We start from the raw sequence: 19868 nt of genomic DNA, 5'->3' as shown, positions 1-19868 counted from the left end.
TCGACAATCCCTGCTATCTAATTTTACCTTTTTTCTTCGCGCGTGCTAATTACGCGACGTCGGTGTTTTGTACTGGTGTTATTGGACGTTTGCATAATGGGGAATTATATAGCTCTCTCGTTACAAACTTAACGTGGAGAGTAACCTCGTACTGTTGCAGTTTATTCGAGAAGTGATGAAATTATAAATATACATAAAATTTCTATTAATATCTAAATAATTGAATAATATTGAAAAAGGTTTCCAAATTAGTAGTAATATAAAGAGTGGTCCGCCTAAATGAAATCATCTAAATATCACCCTCGTTAATTGTAACGATGTTTGTGCAAATAAATTATAATTCAAAAGGGGGAATATATTTAAAGAAACTGATATTAAAAAATAGAATGAAATTTCGATTTTTCTCATGTTTGTATTTGTACAATATCCTTTTATACACTTTGATTGTTATGACGGGAGTAGGCCAACGGGGATACGGGATGGGGTACACAAATCCACAAAGATTCCTCGAGCCGGAGGAACGGGCGAAAAATTCGAAAGACTCGCGTGGCGCTTGTTTACTCGCGCCCATACATTCTACAAAAAATCAGTCATCTTCAGATTTCATCGTTACACGCAATAATAAATCATCAGCGACGTTGTAACTCTCATTAAACACACACTTTATATATTAAGTACGATTACTTAAACGCCCCTAAGTCGTTCGCGTTTTGCTGTCGCGCCTGATTGTGGTTCAAGTTCGTCATTTCGTGGTTTTTCCATTTTTTTCTTTTTAGCGTTTCTAAAACAGTGATTTCCAGCCGCGCGGGCGTATTATAAATTCGAATACAGTTTCGTGTCTTCGCCTAAAATATTTTCAGTCGCGTGATTTAGTTTAATTCCGAAGAGTCATGATTTATTTGCTATATTGTCTCGCCCGGAACAGAGAAAATGGATCCATCCGAGGAGGGGGTGGGGGTGGGTGGGGTGGTATCGTTTTGTGCTCGATTTCTAATAAACTCTGCAACTTCTTTTGCAACATTGATAAAATTATCGACATTCAACTTGTACGTTTCCAGGGACCGTTATAATATTCTTTGTATTTTTATTCGATAGACTCTGGGCACTATAGTTCTCATCTGCAACACGGATAAAATTATGTACGTCTAAACCGACGATAGAAATTTTGCGAGCTTTCTCCTGGTGTTCCTTTCTCGTTAAACTGTATTATATATTTCCGTTTGTAACATTTATTAATATTCGCTCGACTAGACGGGGTTTCTTATGAATTACGCTTCGTGCCGTTTCGAAATAAATAAGAAGAGACGTTCTAGGAATGGAAAAGATGGAAACACAGAGCGTGTTGGAAGATATTCTCGTACCGACCGGTATAATAAATACTTCAAACAAGTACGATCTAAGCTGGAGAAAAGCATAGTCGAGAAAATGTTAGAAACTAAAAAAGCTTTCGTTTGGCGAAAATTTACATTGGACGATAAGAGAAAGGAAATTTGTCGTCCGTGAGCTCGATAATATTTTCTGTTCTTGGTGAAACGTCCTTTAGTCCAGAGATTAAGAAAGAAACTTTGCATCAGATATAAATAATTTTGCGGAAGCAGTTAAAGCGGAGACCAATATTTCACAACCTCTTGGAAAAAAGTTTTCGATCTGACGAATTACCGTGAAATTTACGAAGTATATTCATACGTTTCTGAGTCATAAAATATTATTATACGCAGTTGAAACTAATAGAATAGTGATAAGATGAGGTCAACTTTAATTTACTACCAAAAGGAAAAACAGTATTCTCGTTGCTTTTTGATAATAAACGAAAGTATGTATCATTTTCTTTATATTTAGCCACAATATCTAATAAAATTGTACGACATCAAAAATACGAATATTCATCCGATCGAAAACTATTCGCCAAGTGTCGTTTTTAAACGTTCGAGGCGAGAAAACGAAATCCGACCTGAAGACGCTCTCCACATTCGTTTCTATAACGAATTACACACGTACTATCGCCACAGAATAAATCGAGCATAGTCGATTCTGTAATCGCTAGATTTTAATCGTTACTTCGGTTAACTCGTAACTCTACCGCACGTTGTGATTCTACTCCACACGTGCGACAATCAACACTTAACACATAAGGAATCACATGAAATTCTGTATATAACGATACACCATTTAAACTTGCTTAGAACTACCTTAATTATACCTCACCCAGTGTGTCTACTACGAATCTTCGTCACGACAGATTTTTCTAGTGCGAGTTTCGTGGGGGGAAAAAATGGAGTCTGAGAAGCGATCGGAATTCTTAAGAGTCTGAAAAACAAAGCACTGTCGAAAGTTTTCGCCCCTTCGATTTCATCTTTCGACTCTGCTTGCATAGTCAAGCCATCGGGAAAGAAAATTAGAATGGTTCTGAGAAAGCTAACGAGGCGAAATCTCGATCTTCGCATAGATCGCGCTTCATTCGAGCAACGATTTAACCCTTCCAGAATATATCACGTTTTATTTTCATATTTACGGATTGAAACTTTAGTTTTCGTATCGCGTACCTTCTTTTCCATCTTTGCTGTGACGTAACTCCGAGAATTGGTAAAAATTAGGCCAGATAATTCTTTGAGATTAGAAGTTCGTATTCGGAGGGTTAAAACGTTTCTTGAGTTTATTAAGTTTAGGATCCTAATTTTGGGACGCGCAGGTATCGTTTGCAATGATTTTTACCTCGACTAATTATTCTAATCCTTTCGCCATCAACGTCTGAAAAAAAAAATACCGACTTTCGAGATCGTTCGACGTTCGAGGCATCTTAAAAGCTTACGATCGATGGATAGATCGTCGTTAGCCTTCCTATCGATCGTTCGTGACTACACGCCAGTTATATATCTTTTCACGAGGATCGAGCACTTGCCAAAAATATTTACTTTACGTTCGTTTGCCTTCTTCTCGGTTTAGGCCGTAGTTGAGCAGTATCTGTACAATTTGTATAAAACTGTGTGCTTCGAGAAAGAAAAGCGACTTACAACTAAATTAAACGGTTAAACGACGCTGAAATAACATTAACACTAAACCTGCCGACACTTCATGTATACCCATTCCTATCACGATCGGTCAAATGACTTTCTTTTTCTCTTTTATGTCAAAAAATTTTATAATTTTCATCGGATAGAAGATAAAATGCCCTTGAAAACGAATTTTGTTCCAAGTCGATACTATTCTAAGACAGTGGAAACTGAAAATTCTCTCTTTCCGTCTTTGTTATACATATATTTCCTATTTACATCGGAAGATAATCAGAATCTGATACCAAATTTTGTCCAGTTTTTTTACAAAAAGATATAAATCATTCAACTAATCAGACCGGTCGTGATAGGCAAGACAAACTACATATTTTTCTCGGAAAAGAAACAATATGAATAGATGTGAATATTGTAAAATACATTGTACGTATAATATAAGAAAAGTCGTGAAGTTAAATGGCGCTAAAATAATATTGTGTGCTAGAAATTCTAAACAAAATTTTAAAAACGGTCATTTGACCGGTCGCGGTAGGTTTAGTGTTAATTAGCCCACGAGAGATAAATGTTTCATGGATCGGATGAAACGAAAATCTATTTGAATTGGTAAACTATCGGAAAACAGTTTTTGGAAATAGAAAATACTCTAAACACCATTTTCTTTGAACACAGTCGACGGAATGAAGTTCCATAAACAAGCTAAAAGGAGTCTGTTCGAGTTTAAATTTGTAAACTATGGGAAACAGTCGGTACGTGTCGAGTCTATTTGAACCTGCGCGCATAGAAAGGCGTGTGTGCGTGTGTGTTCGAATGAGATTGTCTGACAATTAGACGGTAGAACGAGTACGAACAACACAGATATGCGCGAGAAAAGGCTGTTGCATGGATGTAAACTCGTATCTTTCGTCAAAACCTCCTATCTGGGAACATTAAATTGCAGCTCGAGCAAATACCGACCTCGTTTCAAGACAGCAATTCGCGAGGTCCGGCATCCCAATTTCACTCTTTTCTCTCGAACGCAATCGATTACTCTGTCCGTGGACACACACATACAATTACATCATGTGACATTACGTCTATACACCTCTACGATTACTTTGCACACGTGACCGTGTTTATTACGAGCTAAGAGATTCGTTAACATACATAATTGGATCAATGATCTCGATTGTCAATTTCGATACGATATATGTACGCATTTCATATGTATATATATATAGATTCCATATTTATATACCTATGTTATGTGTATATATAAATAAATATATAATATATATATATATATGTATATATATTGTATTTGTGTAGGCGATACAGTAGTCACGAAGTTAGGCTGATTTCGTTTTGCAGGAAATGAAAATGAGTAATTCACGTGAGATTTCGAGTTTCGTTCCGGAAAACCGGAAGGAAAATCATCGGCGGCGTGGACAGAAATTGCAACGCCGATGGATTGCTATGGCGATAGTAATTAACACGTTGAACGCCATATTTTCCGATTAGGCGACGACGGTCACCGGTGACCAACAGTGTCGAATTTAACACTAGATTCAGAGAACGTTAATTTAACCTGGGAATTATACAAATAAAATATTTAAAAAATAATCGTTAACTTAATATATTATTTTATATAAAATAAATACTCTTTAGTTCGTTCGAACGGTCGAATAATTTGCTAAACGATATTTCGTTGTTTGGATTTGGAATTGAATAATCTGATAACAAATGATCGTTATCTTATTTCAAACAAAATGTGTCCAGGCCTGTGTTACAGAGCTCATAAATATTATTTGTTAGCAATTTATGTTGAATTTGATTTTAACATCAGTATACAGGGTGGATCTAACTTATAAACGAATCAAAAATTTTGAAGATTTTGACGGACCTTCAAAGTAATGACCTCTTTCATATGTCTCCCTTTAAATCTAGCGTAAAAAATAATATTTTAAAATTCTTAATTCTTAATTTTAAAACTATATCGAAATATTTGAAACAAAAATTTTTGAAACGAGGTTTTTGGCTGTGTTCTGTTTATGCAAAGGGGAAATATTTGCGTAAAGGGAGAGGGACGCAAGATTGGGTATGCGTTCAGCGTGTTAATTAATAACTCGCTTTGAAATCTAGTAGAAAACGTGCCTACAGCTTAGCCATTTACGAAGGAAGAACCTTTCATCTACAGGTTTAGATGATTGCATTCGTTCAAGAGGATTGTCCATGCGATTAACATCAAACGAAGACACTTTCGAGGGAAGCTCGTTTGCGCGTTGGAAATCGACGATACCGATTCGAGGAGCTTTCGTCGAAAATTCCTTCCCGATGTGTTCTTAAAGAAAAGACGTTAGGATATGTTTGTAGGCCGATCAGATTTTTGCTCTCGTCAAACATCTGCTCGCGTTTCCTTCAAGCGTTCGTTTCTTTGTTTATCATTTTCGGGGCCACCGTCACTCTTCTATCGTCTTTTCGAATCTTTTAAAACGACCTCGAAGAGCAGACGCTCTACCTGTACGTCATCGATGAGCCCGCGATTCCGTCCTTCGAGATTCGAGCTTGCGAATTGTAACGAGGGACAAAACTGAATTTTATTCCATGCTTCGGTGTGAGATAAAAATAAAAGAAAATGTGGAGCGTTGTGCACGATGCCTTGAGTATTTGAGATAAAAAAATTAGAGCATTGGTAGTATTATTTTGATTGGGATAAATTCTTTCAGGAGAATTGGAGAATTGTAATCAAAATTATATCCCAAGTTAATCTAATGTCAGATTATATTTCTGTTAAAAAAATATACTATAGTAAAATGTGATCTTTCAGTTGGCGTGAAAATAAATAAAATATATAAATATCGTTGTTTTGTAAAGAAAGAATGAAGAAAAAAACAAAAAGTAGAACAGATAAAATTTTCCTTAATTATAAGAAATAATCACGATCGTTTCATTTTTAATTTCGAGTGAAAATATCATTTTTGTCAGTTTTGCTCCTCGTTGCGTCTCAAATGGAGTTCGAAGAACTGGGAAGTGATTGAGTCGAAACAAATTACGAAATATGATTAGAATTCTGTCATAGAATCCTAAGCTAACGCGAAGCAAATACGTTTTCCTTTTTTCTTTTTTTTTTTTAGATTTCTAATCCCTTTCCAAGCAGTTCTGCGATTATCGCTGGGACAAAGGTCACCGTCCAAGGTGATAGTTAATTTTCAATGCTGGAGTCTCGCCAGATGTTAACCTTCATCGCATGACAAACTGATGCAATGGTCCATTAATCGTTTATTGCTCTACGATTCAATTTCAGACGAACTCTTCGACCGAGGACATTTCGTCCTTAAATAATTGCAACCCTTGAACGTATTTTTGTGTATCTTGCGTTTCCGTAGTTCGTTAAACAAATTGAATTTTCACCCCCCTGACACTTTGACGTCCCTTTGTTTATAAAATTCATCGCGATGAAGGTTAAATCCGTTTGTCGCGAGGATTTGGTCAGCGAAATCGTCGATTTCTATGTACCATTAATACGCGCTTAAGTAGAATTATCTCGTAAAAGTACCGTGTGTGTACATATATCGAATAATGTATATCTGACAATATAGTGGAGCTTCTGCTTTCGTCTCGGGGCGGGGTAAGCGCAATACTTTCGTACGATCTCTCTTTTCATTCCCGTTTCGATCCCTTCGCTACGCACAATCTCCTCCTTTAAGATTATTATGCCTGTTCAAGGATACGAAAAGCCTCGTTTCGATAACATTCGGGACTCCCAATTCCCCGTAGCGAAGAAACGAAACGTTCTAAACGTTGAACGCCTCGAGGGCCGCTGCGACATTGTTTCATTGAATGTTTAAAAGAAAATCGCTTCGTGAGGCTTCCCAGCGGCCCTGGAGATCGCGTGATTTCGGGAACTTCCGTTATTAAATTCGCGAGTGCCAAAGGAATCAATCTTGTCAGTCTACGAGCTACAAAAATCGTGCCTAAACACCAAAGTTTGACGTTTATGTCGCCCGTAAATTCCGGTTACCGATTGCTCTTGGTTTTGGGCTCGACCAGCGAGCCTCCGATCACGATTGTCCATCGTTAAATAATTAAATCGCAGCGGGTGTCGTGTCTCGAACGTTTTGCTTCCAATCTTCGAGTTTTCTTTTCCTCGAAGTTGCGTAAAAATTAGATGGATCGAAATTCCCCGATAATCTTAAGGAAAAGCAATCTGTTAAACACAAAATTTTCTTTTTTTTTGGTGCTTCGTTTCGTCTCGACACGTCTCCCCAACGAAGATAATATTTAACGACACACTCGTCGATGATCATGCATGTGTTTTCCGCGGAATGCAAATCGGTTCGACACGAGACTCGATCGAATCGTAAAAGCTGGATCAACCAGAGCACGCTTTTCCCGTGTCGGATATCGATCGTCTCTCGTACGTCTCCGTCGATCCTTAGATTACGGGAAAAATGGACCCACATCGTCTCCGTAGGACGTCGATTGTTTATTTCCTTCTCCTCCTTGTGTTCCGCTTTTCAATAATTCATGAAAAAAATAGAATCTCTTTTTCTGCCGCTCTCGTCTTATATTCTTTCTTCGTTTTTGTATGTCGTTTACAGTTAAAAAGGTTTACAACCCTTATTGCTAGTACCCTCGTGGACGCTTCCGAACTTATTAATATTATCCACGAGAGGCGGTTGAAAGGAATCCAGTAAAACCATTGTGCTTCTGTTTGTTAATTTATAAATAATCGATCGGTGTGTTTGATTGTCTTTAAGTACGCGTCATGACATCGTGATCGATAAATTAAAAATTATGCGAGTTCGACGCACAGCAGAATCCTAAGTCGGTGGCTAAATTAACCGCTCAGACTCGTTTTCTAAAACCCACTCGAATTATCTTTGCATCTTCAACACGTTGATTACCACGTCACGTATGGGTGACACGATTAGATGTTAAAGAAAATAATTCTAGATAAGGCTCTTGAATTTTAACGAGGCTATAAAGATAAATTGCTAGTTCACAACTTTCTAAAAACAGAATTTTGTCAAATACGCTAGTAAAATTATCGCGACGGTGTGTACAAACTTTAAAACGGATTCGATACTGTTTGTAAAAATTGTACGATCTTGCAAAGACATATCGAAACAGAAATACACAATACCTGAGGCACTAAACGAACTTCTGCGTCGAGAGCCACGAATGTCTCACTTCCAGCCAACGGATCTTCGAATTCGACACTAAGCGACTAGCGGAGCCTGTTACACTGAGAAAGTCGAGCGTCGGGACTCGAGTCCCATCCCCACTCCTCGAAACGACTCTACTGCGCCGATTCCGGTCACCGAGGCCAGCCAGACCAACATACAGAACTAATGAGCCAATCTAAATACTTAGAACTACTAATTCTCAAATAATAATTCATCATCGTCTCTAGTATTCAATTTTTTAATTAGCCCTTAAAAATATGACTTTAAATGAAGATTATGCAGTCGTACAAAGACCCTCCAAACGATATGTCTAGAGTGTTTCAATGTAACTCATCGCAATATGCACAGATAATATGTGTATTTTTCACGTATTAATAAAATTATTTTTGTATGTTCTGTATGGCATTAATTTCTTCAAACCATTATAGTAACAATGGTATTATTGAAAAATTGATCAGTATCGATATTTACTCCAATTGTGCATTTTTTACTATTGCTCGCGTCGCCAGTCACCGGTGACCCCCATGGCGCTGTAGCCAAGTCGAGTGCCGGTCACCGGTGACCCCCACAATACTATTTGAAGCGTGTTAAAAACAAAAAAATTTGATTACTCTGTAAACACGAATAATTAGATACGCAAAAACTTGTGAAATTATTTTAGATTTGCTTTCACCCTTCATGTTTACTTTCCACACGCTTCCACTACAGATGTTTTTTTCGTTAGCCCGATGTTACTGACTTTAGAACAAATAACGGGTCAAAGAGACCAAATATGGAGCACCCAGGTTCACCAGTGCCGTACGACATAAGCTCCGGAGCTTAGGGACCTAACCTCGTTCCATCTCCGTCAACACAGCATAGGAATTCAGCGTTACGTGTACGCAGCCTGTGTAAACAGTGTGTATCCTCTAGAAAGGATCAAACCCAAACAAGAGACTCCATCCACGAACAACATTGAATTACATTGGGATTTATCTCTTCGATAGTGTCGAGCAGACAGTTATTTCAGTACACAGAATAATTGTCTGTCTGACTCAAACCACCATCGTTGTTTATGTTTTCGCCTAACTCTTCTTGTTAACATTTTCTTTGAAAGCAAATGTAATTTTCCTTCCATCGTCTAGAAGACTCTTAACGACAGAGATTCTGCTGTGCCATCGCGCCAGGGATTGTTTATGCATCCGGGGATAAATAATTCGATGCTTTATCGAAGAGTTCGCGCTGGCAACAGCGACGAGAACCAAAATGGAGGAAAGTAGAACGAATGGAGGTGGCTGGAAGGAACGTTAATAAATGGGTTCCATCAGGAGATGATTTTCACGACGGACTCGTCCTCGTTTTTGAGCAGAAGGCTCAGCCTGAGGTCGAGCTCGCCGGCCTCGAGGGCCCATTTTTCCCTGAGCCATCATGGAGAGTCCGCGGTGTGGGTGCCGAGTGTGTGAATCGGGAACAGCGGATACCAGTCCATGGTCAACCGATTCAATGGAAGATCGTCGAGGCTCACTTCGGCTCCGCCTAAGCCCTGATTACTCTCGAAGGCCTGCTTCTTCTCCCACAGCATTACGAGGAGATTTCTACCGAGGGCTTCGCAGCTGTTGTATTTGATGGTCTGTCGGTATTCCGGGTTCCTCGAGTGCCGTATTACGCGCGTTTTACGCTTTTGCAGCCATTTGTCGCCGTCTCGGAGATACGTTTTCACGTAGGTATCTGCGACACGACGAAACATCCAGTCAAAATCGGTTAAACTCGAGTCTGACTACGTTCGCCGCGATAATCATCGTCCAATTCCAGTGCAATTATAATCCTAAATTTCTCTGTTCACCTTCCATAAGATACACACAAATACTTGCTTGAATTATTCATCTTGGATCGTAATAAAGAATCGTATAGCATAGTATACCTTCTTTATATAATATTCTGCAATCGCAATATTTTATATACCGTGTAAACGTATTCAAAGAACTTGAAAAGGGTTTCGTGAAAGAAGAAGGTAATTATTATTATGAAATATTGTTAATTTCGTACGAGATTTATTTACAAAAAGAAAAAGAAGTTACCTGGCTCTTCTTTCTCCTCCGGACAAATGTTTCTGGCAGACACAACATCGACCTCGAGTGTTGTTTTGCTTAGGCAAAATCCCAACCTCACCTCTCCATTTTGAGCTCCTAAAATTCATGAAAAATTCTCACAGCTGCGATTTACCAGAACAGATTTCATTCCAATTTCTTCTCTCTAAGAACACTTTGTGTTGGAGTGAACAACATATTTTTATACAAAGCGAAGTTAACGATTGTCATTCTTGATAAACATTCCAAATATTTTACCAGCGATCGTCTTGAATCCTTTCGGCTGTACCTGGCCTCGACCACACTTCAGTTCAACACCATTTTCGTTTCTCGCTGGCTGACTAAAAGTTCAAGTACAAAGAATAAATTATTAACAATATATATTAATTAATAAACCCTGATATAAAAAATACAAAAAATAAAATTCTTACTTTCGAAATTGCTTTCAAAAAGCCATCCAGATTTCTCATTTATCATTCACGCAATAGCCACAATCACATTAATTAAAATTCTATTCTTGCCGTTAGGCCACTGTTTTTGTTCACTCGCATTCAGACACGCTCAGCGTCCGTAATTTTCGTTACTTTCGATCGATAAAAATCACACACGCACACACACATAGAATAGCAACGAACGTGTGTTAAAAAAATCAGACGAAAAGGTCTCGCGGTTTTCTTGCAAAAAATTCCCCCAAAAAAGGGTTAAAGATCGCCAATTCCAGACCGAATGGAAATAGCTTATTTCGGAAATAAATTTTTATTTTTAATGTTGCTTACTCCTTCTTGTCGTCCTCGTCCGATTCAGTTCTGCGTTCGGAAAACCTTTCCGGAATATTCATGATGCTGTCCTTGCGCTCACCCTGCCCTGCGAGTCAGAGAAAAACATTTTCTCTCTGCGACTGGTGCATTTCACGATTACCCGCTCGCCAATCTGCGCGCCGCGTAATTCACTCTTTCCCAACGCGGTGATCTTCGCGTTTTCCGCGTTATCTTGCAAAAAGGAAAAGCCATTTTCCCCGTCCGCGTCCTTAAATACGAGAATATGCAACGTCACGCAGATTGCCGAGGAGCCGTCTCTCGAAATCCGTTTTTATACCTACTCGGCTGTCTTCCTACGGATTTATTCTTTCCGAACAAAGCCTTACTTTACGTTACAATCAACGAAGCTTCCAACTGTTATAAAATATCGTTAAGATAGCGAAGCTTTTCCTACTGCGTGTATATTCATCTGCCAAACGAACTATGAATTTACCTTGGGTTGAAATACCAAATTCTGATGCAACTTTTTATACAACGTGTCTCGTTGTTCGGAGCACAACCGACGGGGGAAACGATTCTTCATGGTAAAACGTGTCGAAAATGTGGAATAAAATATTTTCTTACGATGCTTCTGTCGCGTCTGATCATTGTAGACTGATTCTACTTTCACATATTTTATTCTAGATTTTTCGACTTATTTTTTTACAAGGAATCACATCTCTTGGTCGTACCACAAATAACGAAACACCCTGTGTATACGATAGGTCCAGATATTGTTTTGTTAAAATATTTGTAGATTTGTTTCGATTCGATTAACTTATCATTTACTAAATATATAAGAGTCTTCTTCTGAAACAAATAATTACTTTCTAATTACACATTCCTTATAATTGGAGTGAAACAACTACAAATTCTTCAATTTATGTTTTCTTTATTTAATAATCTCCTCATAATTCAACGACCCACAAAATATATCCTATGTCTGATGGACCAACTTTTGCAAGAAAGAATTAATTATCTAATAGTGCATACAGGGTGTTCTGCCACCTTTGGGAAAAATTTTAATGGGGGATTCTAGAGGCCAAAATAAGACGAAAATTAAGATTACCAATTTGTTGATGAAGGCTTCGTTAAACAGTTATTAACGTTTAAAGTCCCGACCGTAGTGAATTTTTTTCTCGAAAATGCGCAAGATTTCGGGGGTATGTGTATTCACAAAAAATGATTGTAATTGACTCCCGCAACCGAAAATAATTTTTCCAAAACGATTTGAAATTTTTTTTTTTCCGTCGAAAAATTTCACACCTTCTCGAATTCTTTTCTCGAAAGTAGGTAGGATTTCGATGGTATGTCTAATGACCAAAAATGATTCCAATTGATCCCCGTAACCGAAAATAATTTTTCCAGAACGATTTGAAACTTTTCAATTTCGCCGACAAATTTAGGCACCTACCCCCTGTTGATTTTTCTTAAAAATTCGTTTTTCATTTTTAGTAATTTTGTTTGACACCCTACAAAAAAGTTGTCTAATACTTTTTTGTAGGTACCCATAAGCTCTACTTCAGAAAAAAGTTTCAGTGAAATATATTCACAATTGTAGGAGTTATGGCTGTTTGAAAATTGGACCATTTTTATGGGGTTTTTCTCATTTTACGGGGTCAAGGTCCAACTTTTCGAATATTTTTGCAATTTGTACATATTCTCCATCAAAATACGCATAGTTTGCTTTTTTAAACATTAAAATCGTCCAATCCGTTCAGAAGTTATGACGTTTTAAAGATTCGCATGAAAATTCGGGCAGACATTTCTGGCCAGAAATTATATTTTCGGTAAGGAATTTTTTTTTCGAAACTGAGTAGGATTTCGGGGGTATGTCTGTTGACCAAAAATGCTTGTAATTGACCCCTGCAACTAAAAATAATTTTTCTAAAACGATCCGAAAGTCTTTTTTTTCACCCAAAACTTTCAGCACTTATTCGAATTTTTTTCTCGAAAGTGGGTAGGATTTCGGAAGTATGCGTATTCACCAAAAATGATTGTAATTGACCCCCGCAACCGAAAATAATTTTTCCAGAACGATTTGAAATTTTTGAGTTTAATTGTTAATAACTTTTTATCGAAGCCTCCATCAACAAATTGATATTCTTGATTTGCGTCTTATTTTGGCCTCTAAAATCCTCCATTAAAATTTTCCCCAGGGGTAGCCGAACACCCTGTATATGGTAAAAGTATGTTCTATTGTAAATACGATAACAGAATTTCGTTTAACTATTATTGTCATACAATCGGAGTAAGAAGAAAGCGTTAGCGTCGATACATCGAAAGATGGTACAATAAAATCACACTAAAGCCTACTTACGCTTTTCTTAGCTACTTGTTGCAATACTCTAGCTAAGAATGGAACGGGTACTTCAATTGTAGCAATTTCTTCAACGCCTACGAAATTACTGGTATTACGAGATTTACATTACCATTACGAGGTACTATCTACTGGTTCTACGGTTTCTACGTGAGACGAGTATAGTAATAAATATAATAATAGGTCGTAGGCATACGTACAAGGATGTAGAGTTACCACTTTCCCGATCGAGCAACTTTAATCGCACGAGAATCGTACTATCTATTTCTATGCCACGGATTCTGATTAATTCAGTTTTTCCCAGAACATGCTCCATATTTTGTTTTTTTTTAGATTAAGGGTACTATATCTTTTATTCTTGTTATCGCCAAATGAATTTCGAGAATTGTTAGCAAACCAGATTAGAACTTTTCATATTATCAGCCCGTCTATTTTTGCTTTTATACGAAATAATTTATTTATTTATTCTAGAACTTTTAATACTAATTCGATGAAATTTAGACGATTTAACATTTTTATGAATGCCAATTGGAACACTTTGTTGAATATTTTGCAAACTTAAACTAATTTTGTAAATACTAATAATATGATTGGAATCTCTAGAAAATTGTTGGAGGACTGAAACTAACCCTTAGCTGGTATTGCAGGGTACTTTAAAACACCCAAACTTATATTTCTAATCAATATTGTGCATTATTATTTTCTGACTGCATAAAACAAAGATAATAATGCAAAGACTGATTTTATTTTTTAATAGTATATCTTGGGGTATAGAAATGTCCCACGATACTAATACTTGTGGATAAAATGTTCCATGATACCAATTCTTATAGATAAAATGAAAAGGAGTAGTATAGGTAAATAACGAGTCAGACATGAATGTTTCACTTGTATCAAACTGTACTACTTCAATTTCAAATTTCTCACTGTAATTAATATTTGTGATAATAACCGACGTATGCTTCCAATAGATTAGGATGCATGAAAATGAAAAGGTGTAGTATGGTTAAATAACGGGCCAGACTTGAATGTTTCACTTATATCGAACTGTACTACTTGGATTTCGAATTTTTCGCCGTAACTTATATTTGTAGTGTATAAGTAAATATTATCGATGGTTAGTATGTTTTTCTTTTAGATAAATATATTTTCTCAAAATGCATTCAACGATACTTAAACATTCCGCTTTCCTTACCTAAAATCACGATTGCAGGTAGCAACGAGTGGTTAGGGATTAAATATAATTGTCAGTGCTGCAAACAGGACAAATAACTTTCAAGGCACTACTGACGCGATTGTAAAGTTTCAACGCCAAAAAAATAAAGATCTAGAATTACTACGTGATGCAGAAGTCTCCTACTTAAATACCATTCAATTATGTTTAAGGGTGTAGGGGAATTTTTAAACGTTAATACGCACTTACATGTAGGACAACGTTTCGAGGAAAATAATTAGACGTTCCTTTCTCGTGTTTTTTTCCATGTTCCAATTAAAATCTCCTCTTTCAAAAGATAATACGTGAATCACGAGATCATCGACAATAAAAACGATCATTCTATGAGCGTCTATTTTTGCCTAAATATTGTAGCTGTATAAATTGTAGCAATAGCAACAATTTCGCTTCGAGTCTAAGTAAAAGGGGGAGGGAGTGTAGGGAGGGAAATTTGAATCACTTTAAATTAAGTTCGAAGCTGGAAAATCTTGAAAATCATGATAGGTTTAAAAAATTTGTGAAAAAATAACTTTACCGCTTTTACATACTTCTGGAATAATGCTAAAATGAATAATAATACTTTGTTCCTTTAATATAAAACAGTCGTATTGAAGGTTGCGTATTTATACTCGAAAAAATGTTTATAATTCAAGATTCAAAATTTTAAACTTCGAATCTTCCTTGAAGTGATTCGAATCTTCGTAGTTGAGATTTCTCGATTGTCGTCGCTGTGAGTACAATACTGCTCTATTGGAAAAATGTTTAAAAACATACAATGACAGATATACGAACTTTACTAATGTTCATTAGTAATAGTGGTGGGAATCATTCCGCATAAAAATAAATACGTATACAGAAATTATATAAAAATTAAAAGAGGCATAGGAAACTATATCAAATTCGTGATAGTTTCAATTGCGAAACAAATGTTTTAAACTTTCGGGAGAAACATTTCTTCTCTAAAATGATCTTTGAGAAAATTAAACGTTACGATAGTTGAAAAATAGTCAACCGTTTGTCTAAGTGTCTTAATACTCACGACCTACGGCATAGCCCCAAAAAAAATTTCCAAAATATTTTAATTTCCGTGTTGGAGGACAAGTGGAGGGGATTGGAATGCGAACGATATTAAGACTGGATAGAAACGTGAAACCGTGGGTGTCCAGATAGTCCCAGAATGGGCAGTACAAGGGGTGGGGATGTCGTTTGCGTGGAGAGTTTGGTATCGTTCGTCGTAGGCAAACAGATAAACGAGTAGGCAAGGCAAACACGTCGGCAGATAGGCAGATAGAGAGAGAGAGAAAGCGAGAAAAATGTCTTACCGGAAGCCCGTGACGGTGGTCCACAGAGTCCTGTGGTAATTTATCGAGGTGGTATGTAGTGCGGCAGTGGGAAGGAGGCCGAGTTACCGGTCGTCGGAGATAGAGGCTCGGACTGCCACACAATAACCGTTGGGACTACGCACGCTGTTGTCGTTGATCGATGATGGTGGTTGGTCGGTCGATCGAGGCCACGATTCGTCGTCGATCGGGGATGGGGTTGTGACGATGGCCGGATGGCGTTTCGACCGAGCGAACCGAGCATTTTGATCGACCGTGTGCGTACGCATGTCAGAGATTGCCGGACGGTGCCGACCGAGAAAGGAGATCAAGAAAATTGAACAAAAGAGACAATTTGCAGAAACACTCGCGACGGCTCTTCGTCGACGGAATTCATGAGAGAAGAGACGAGAACACTCAATATAAGTGGAGTAACGATCAGCGCATAGCTTTGAGCACTTGAGCGTGTATTCGACGTGAACGAGGAACTTGGGCCTGGTGGGTTGTAAGGTTATCGAACACGCGGGCGGGCGTTTTTTTTTTTTTTTTTTCAAACTCACAAATGCGACGTGCGACGTGCGACGACGACACACACACACACACACACACACGCGGAACACCCGGAACACCCGGGAGAGCGGGAGAATGGGAGAGAAGGATCCAAGTTCCTAGTCGTCTCTTGGCGATCCTTCTCCTATAACTCGCTCCTCTCCGGTTATTTCTGCTCCGCTTTGTATTTGCCGATCGGGGGTTGTTTTTTCTTTTTTTTGTTCTTTGATCGTGGATGATGGTGTCTCAGGCTGGCGTAGGCGGAACGAGTACTCAGCGACAGGCAACAGCGGCGCAACAGCGATCGCACAGAGATGAGCAAAGAGCACATATTATTGCGACGAGTGACTTGTTGGGAATGCCAGCTTCTCCAATGAATAGACAGATAGACAGACAAACATATGATGATATGCGATTTCGCACTGTCCCCGGATTCGGTTATTTGTTTCACCTCGGATCGCACTTTACGATACTTACAGCAAGCGAACGATCGTTTCCAATATGATGATAACTCGGTTTGTCACGGAACACGGCCGGGATTTACCTTTGGTTACTGCGAAATGCGACTGATCGCGTTCGAAACGTTTCTTTAACTTCCTTTCTCGATTTTATATCACGATATTTTTTTTAATATATCCAAACGTAAGTATTTAATTGTTTCGAAACGAGAAACTTTTTTTCTCAATCAAACTCGTTACTTTTTGTTGTCGTAAGTCATCGTAGACTGCGGATCTTTATGCAAATTCGTATATTTATTAACAGAATTAATGAAATTGGAGCTTTGTAGAGGGTTGTAATAATAATACGTACATTCTGTAGTTTTTTGAGTTACGACTATGTTTTCTAAATCTACAAATCAGAGAATGGATAGTGTGTTCTAATTTCCATCTCATCTAAAATCGTGTCGAGCCTTCGAAGAAACCAAAGATAAACCCAGTTCAGATCTCATCATAAATTTCATCAGACTTTAGACGACGATCCCCGGGATTGAACACTGAGTCGTGGATAAATTAGAAGATACGAAGCAAATAAACAGTGAGATGACCATTAAATGATAAATCATCGAACCAGTCCACTACGATTGATCACCGACTGCGCCAATTATACGGAACCGTGTCTAATTTTTCACCGAAACGTCGAGAACTGCTCCCATCCAGGGCGATCCGTTTTCGGTCCGATTAGCTCTAACCGATCTCAAAGCGTCTCGAAACTCTAGGGCTGACTTGGACAAAATATTATCTAGGCACTCGAAAGCGTTCGCTCGGTCAAATCGCTCGAGATCGATGAAAAGTGATTTACACGGAGAAGGGGAAAACGGGGAAAACAACCATGTAAAGTGAAAACAGTGAGAGAGAAGAGAAAGGCATGGAAACATACACATCAGATAATAAAGGTCCATGAATGGATGTGGCGTGTGAGAAAATGTACAAAAATGTTTATAGAATGGTACGGACCCACATATAGCTAAATATCCCCGTTTATGCTAAATTCACGAATTAAAAATACTCGATAAAAGAAATTTTTCAAATTTAACATTTATATCAATTTAAAATTATTTTTCATAATTTGGGGAGGGTTTCTAATATTTTCAGACGCCGTTCAGGGACAATTTCTGTCACTTTGGTTCGATTATGATTACATGTACGTCCGTGCAAAGACATTTATTCGCATGCGTACGATACGCACGGGATCAGCCGACGAGGAGGATTCGATCTGCTGATTGGCTGGTGGACGAAGATGGATCCAACGATTGATAACGGTGGTGATGAGAAAATAAGAGTGGAAAAGAATCAACGAGCACGTGAGAGACAGATAGACAGACAGGCAAACAAATGCACGGATGGATGAACTGACGGACGGACCAGCGAATGGTTAGGCGAAAATGATTGGCTGAAAAAGCGACGGAAACTGTACTCACGGCTGTCGCGTCTTTTGTCTCCGGTGAGACTCGCCGTCCTGCTGAGCTCCCTCTTCGGAAGAGTCGTTGTAAACGATCGCAGATTGTCCAAAAACTCGTCGGTGTCCCTCATTTGCCTGCTGTAGGAGCTCCGTCGACGGTCGCGGTTATGGTGCTTGCCCATTTCCGTTTCTCCCACACTTCCACCTGGAAAAAAATCGATATAGTCGGTCACAAAAATGTCTATTAGGACAGGTTCAACATTCTTGGCCATAATAGGCTTCATAGAATTTTTCATTAATTTCACTTTTATTCCCCTATAATCGCTTCTTGTAAGCTCCGTCTAATAGAATCTTGGAAATTAAATCCTTAGAGAATAATTTTATAATTTAACCACCTTTCTTCAACGTCTACTCTGAAAATGTACCCTAATTAGTAGACATTCGTCTCCATCTAAGAATCTTTCAAATTCAAATAAACCCCAATGAAAGTTTAATCCTCAGAATATAATTTGTATAATTTACCAGAAAATTTATGTACCTTAATTGGGCGATGTTCTCCGTCTAACTAACTTAGTTTCTAATATTACTTCGTATGTACACTCACGTTTACAGTCTGTGCCACCTTGACTTTGGAAACTGCTCCTTCGGCTGCCAGGCAGAGATCTACTGTAATCTCTGTTAAGTTCGTATGGTTCGACTTCCAGCTGCTCGGATTGGCTGGATCCTCTCCTGGAACCTGCATGCAACGCGTGATCCGGATGCAGGAAGCCCAACTCGGGGCTTCCGCTGTCGCTTTGCGTGTCGTCGCTGTAACTTCTTTCGCGTAATTCGTTGGCCTTCCGCAATAGCCTGTGGGCCACTTCCATCGAAAGCGAGCCACGCGGTGAGCAATAGGGCGATTTTCTCACGCGAAGTCCATGCGGATCCTCCAGAAAATACCTGCAAGAAACCTTGCTTACGACTCGTCGCAAATTACTTTTACAACGTGACCAGCAAAAGTCGAAATTTCCTCTGAAACGAGACTGAAATGCTGGACTAAAATTTTATTTCGAATTAACATTTAATGCTAGAATTCCGTTTACCCATTTATTACTAAAATTATATTTGTTATGATATTATCAATTAATTAATACAATTTGGTTGTATTCTTGTTGCAATTATACTTCATTTACGAATTATGTCGTAATTTGATCGAACGAAAGATCTGAATTACGAACGACAGAGCAGTTCGGTAAATTTTTTTTTTAAGAGATACAATAATTCCTGGAGTAATTCAATTGTAATTCTACATAACTCTGGCGTAAGGGTACTCACCATACAGCTCTGTCATTGTCGAGAGCCTGCTCCAAATCGACGGTGCACTCGCCGAGAAAAACACTTTCAGCGTCGGGACAAAAATCCCAGAGGGTCACTTCGATCGTGGAATCTAACAAGCTTTCTCCGTCGACCCCCGAAAAGAGCAACGTCGCGTTCCAAATTGGCTTTTGACTCGGCTCCGCAATCGCTGTTTTCAATGTAGTATGTTCCCCGCT

The 19868-nt window shown here is 38.3% G+C and overlaps 1 protein-coding gene across 8 annotated transcripts in view; it reads right to left on the bottom strand.

The window, feature by feature from the left end:
- Positions 1–409: 409 nt before the first annotated feature.
- Fife (regulating synaptic membrane exocytosis protein fife) overlaps positions 410–19868 on the bottom strand; it is a 94147-nt gene continuing 74688 nt past the window's right edge. For 2 of the 8 annotated variants that reach the window (XM_076777821.1, XM_076777822.1), the window contains exons 17-23: positions 19651–19866; positions 18941–19275; positions 18356–18541; positions 11016–11103; positions 10498–10580; positions 10231–10338; positions 410–9880 (exon numbers count right to left, since the gene is read on the bottom strand). In XM_076777821.1, the coding sequence (XP_076633936.1) occupies positions 9579–9880; positions 10231–10338; positions 10498–10580; positions 11016–11103; positions 18356–18541; positions 18941–19275; positions 19651–19866 (1318 nt within the window). In that variant the 3' untranslated portion in view covers positions 410–9578. Of the gene's footprint in view, positions 9881–10230; positions 10339–10497; positions 10581–11015; positions 11266–15624; positions 16036–18355; positions 18542–18940; positions 19276–19650; positions 19867–19868 lie in introns of those variants that run through there. The other 6 variants (XR_013080696.1, XR_013080698.1, XM_076777823.1 and 3 more) reach the window with 6 other exon arrangements.

Source organism: Colletes latitarsis, chromosome 11, assembly GCF_051014445.1.
Source record: "Colletes latitarsis isolate SP2378_abdomen chromosome 11, iyColLati1, whole genome shotgun sequence".
Lineage (NCBI taxonomy): Eukaryota > Metazoa > Arthropoda > Insecta > Hymenoptera > Colletidae > Colletes > Colletes latitarsis.
Note: the sequence above shows the minus strand (reverse complement) of the source record. Positions and strands in the feature narration are given on the sequence as shown.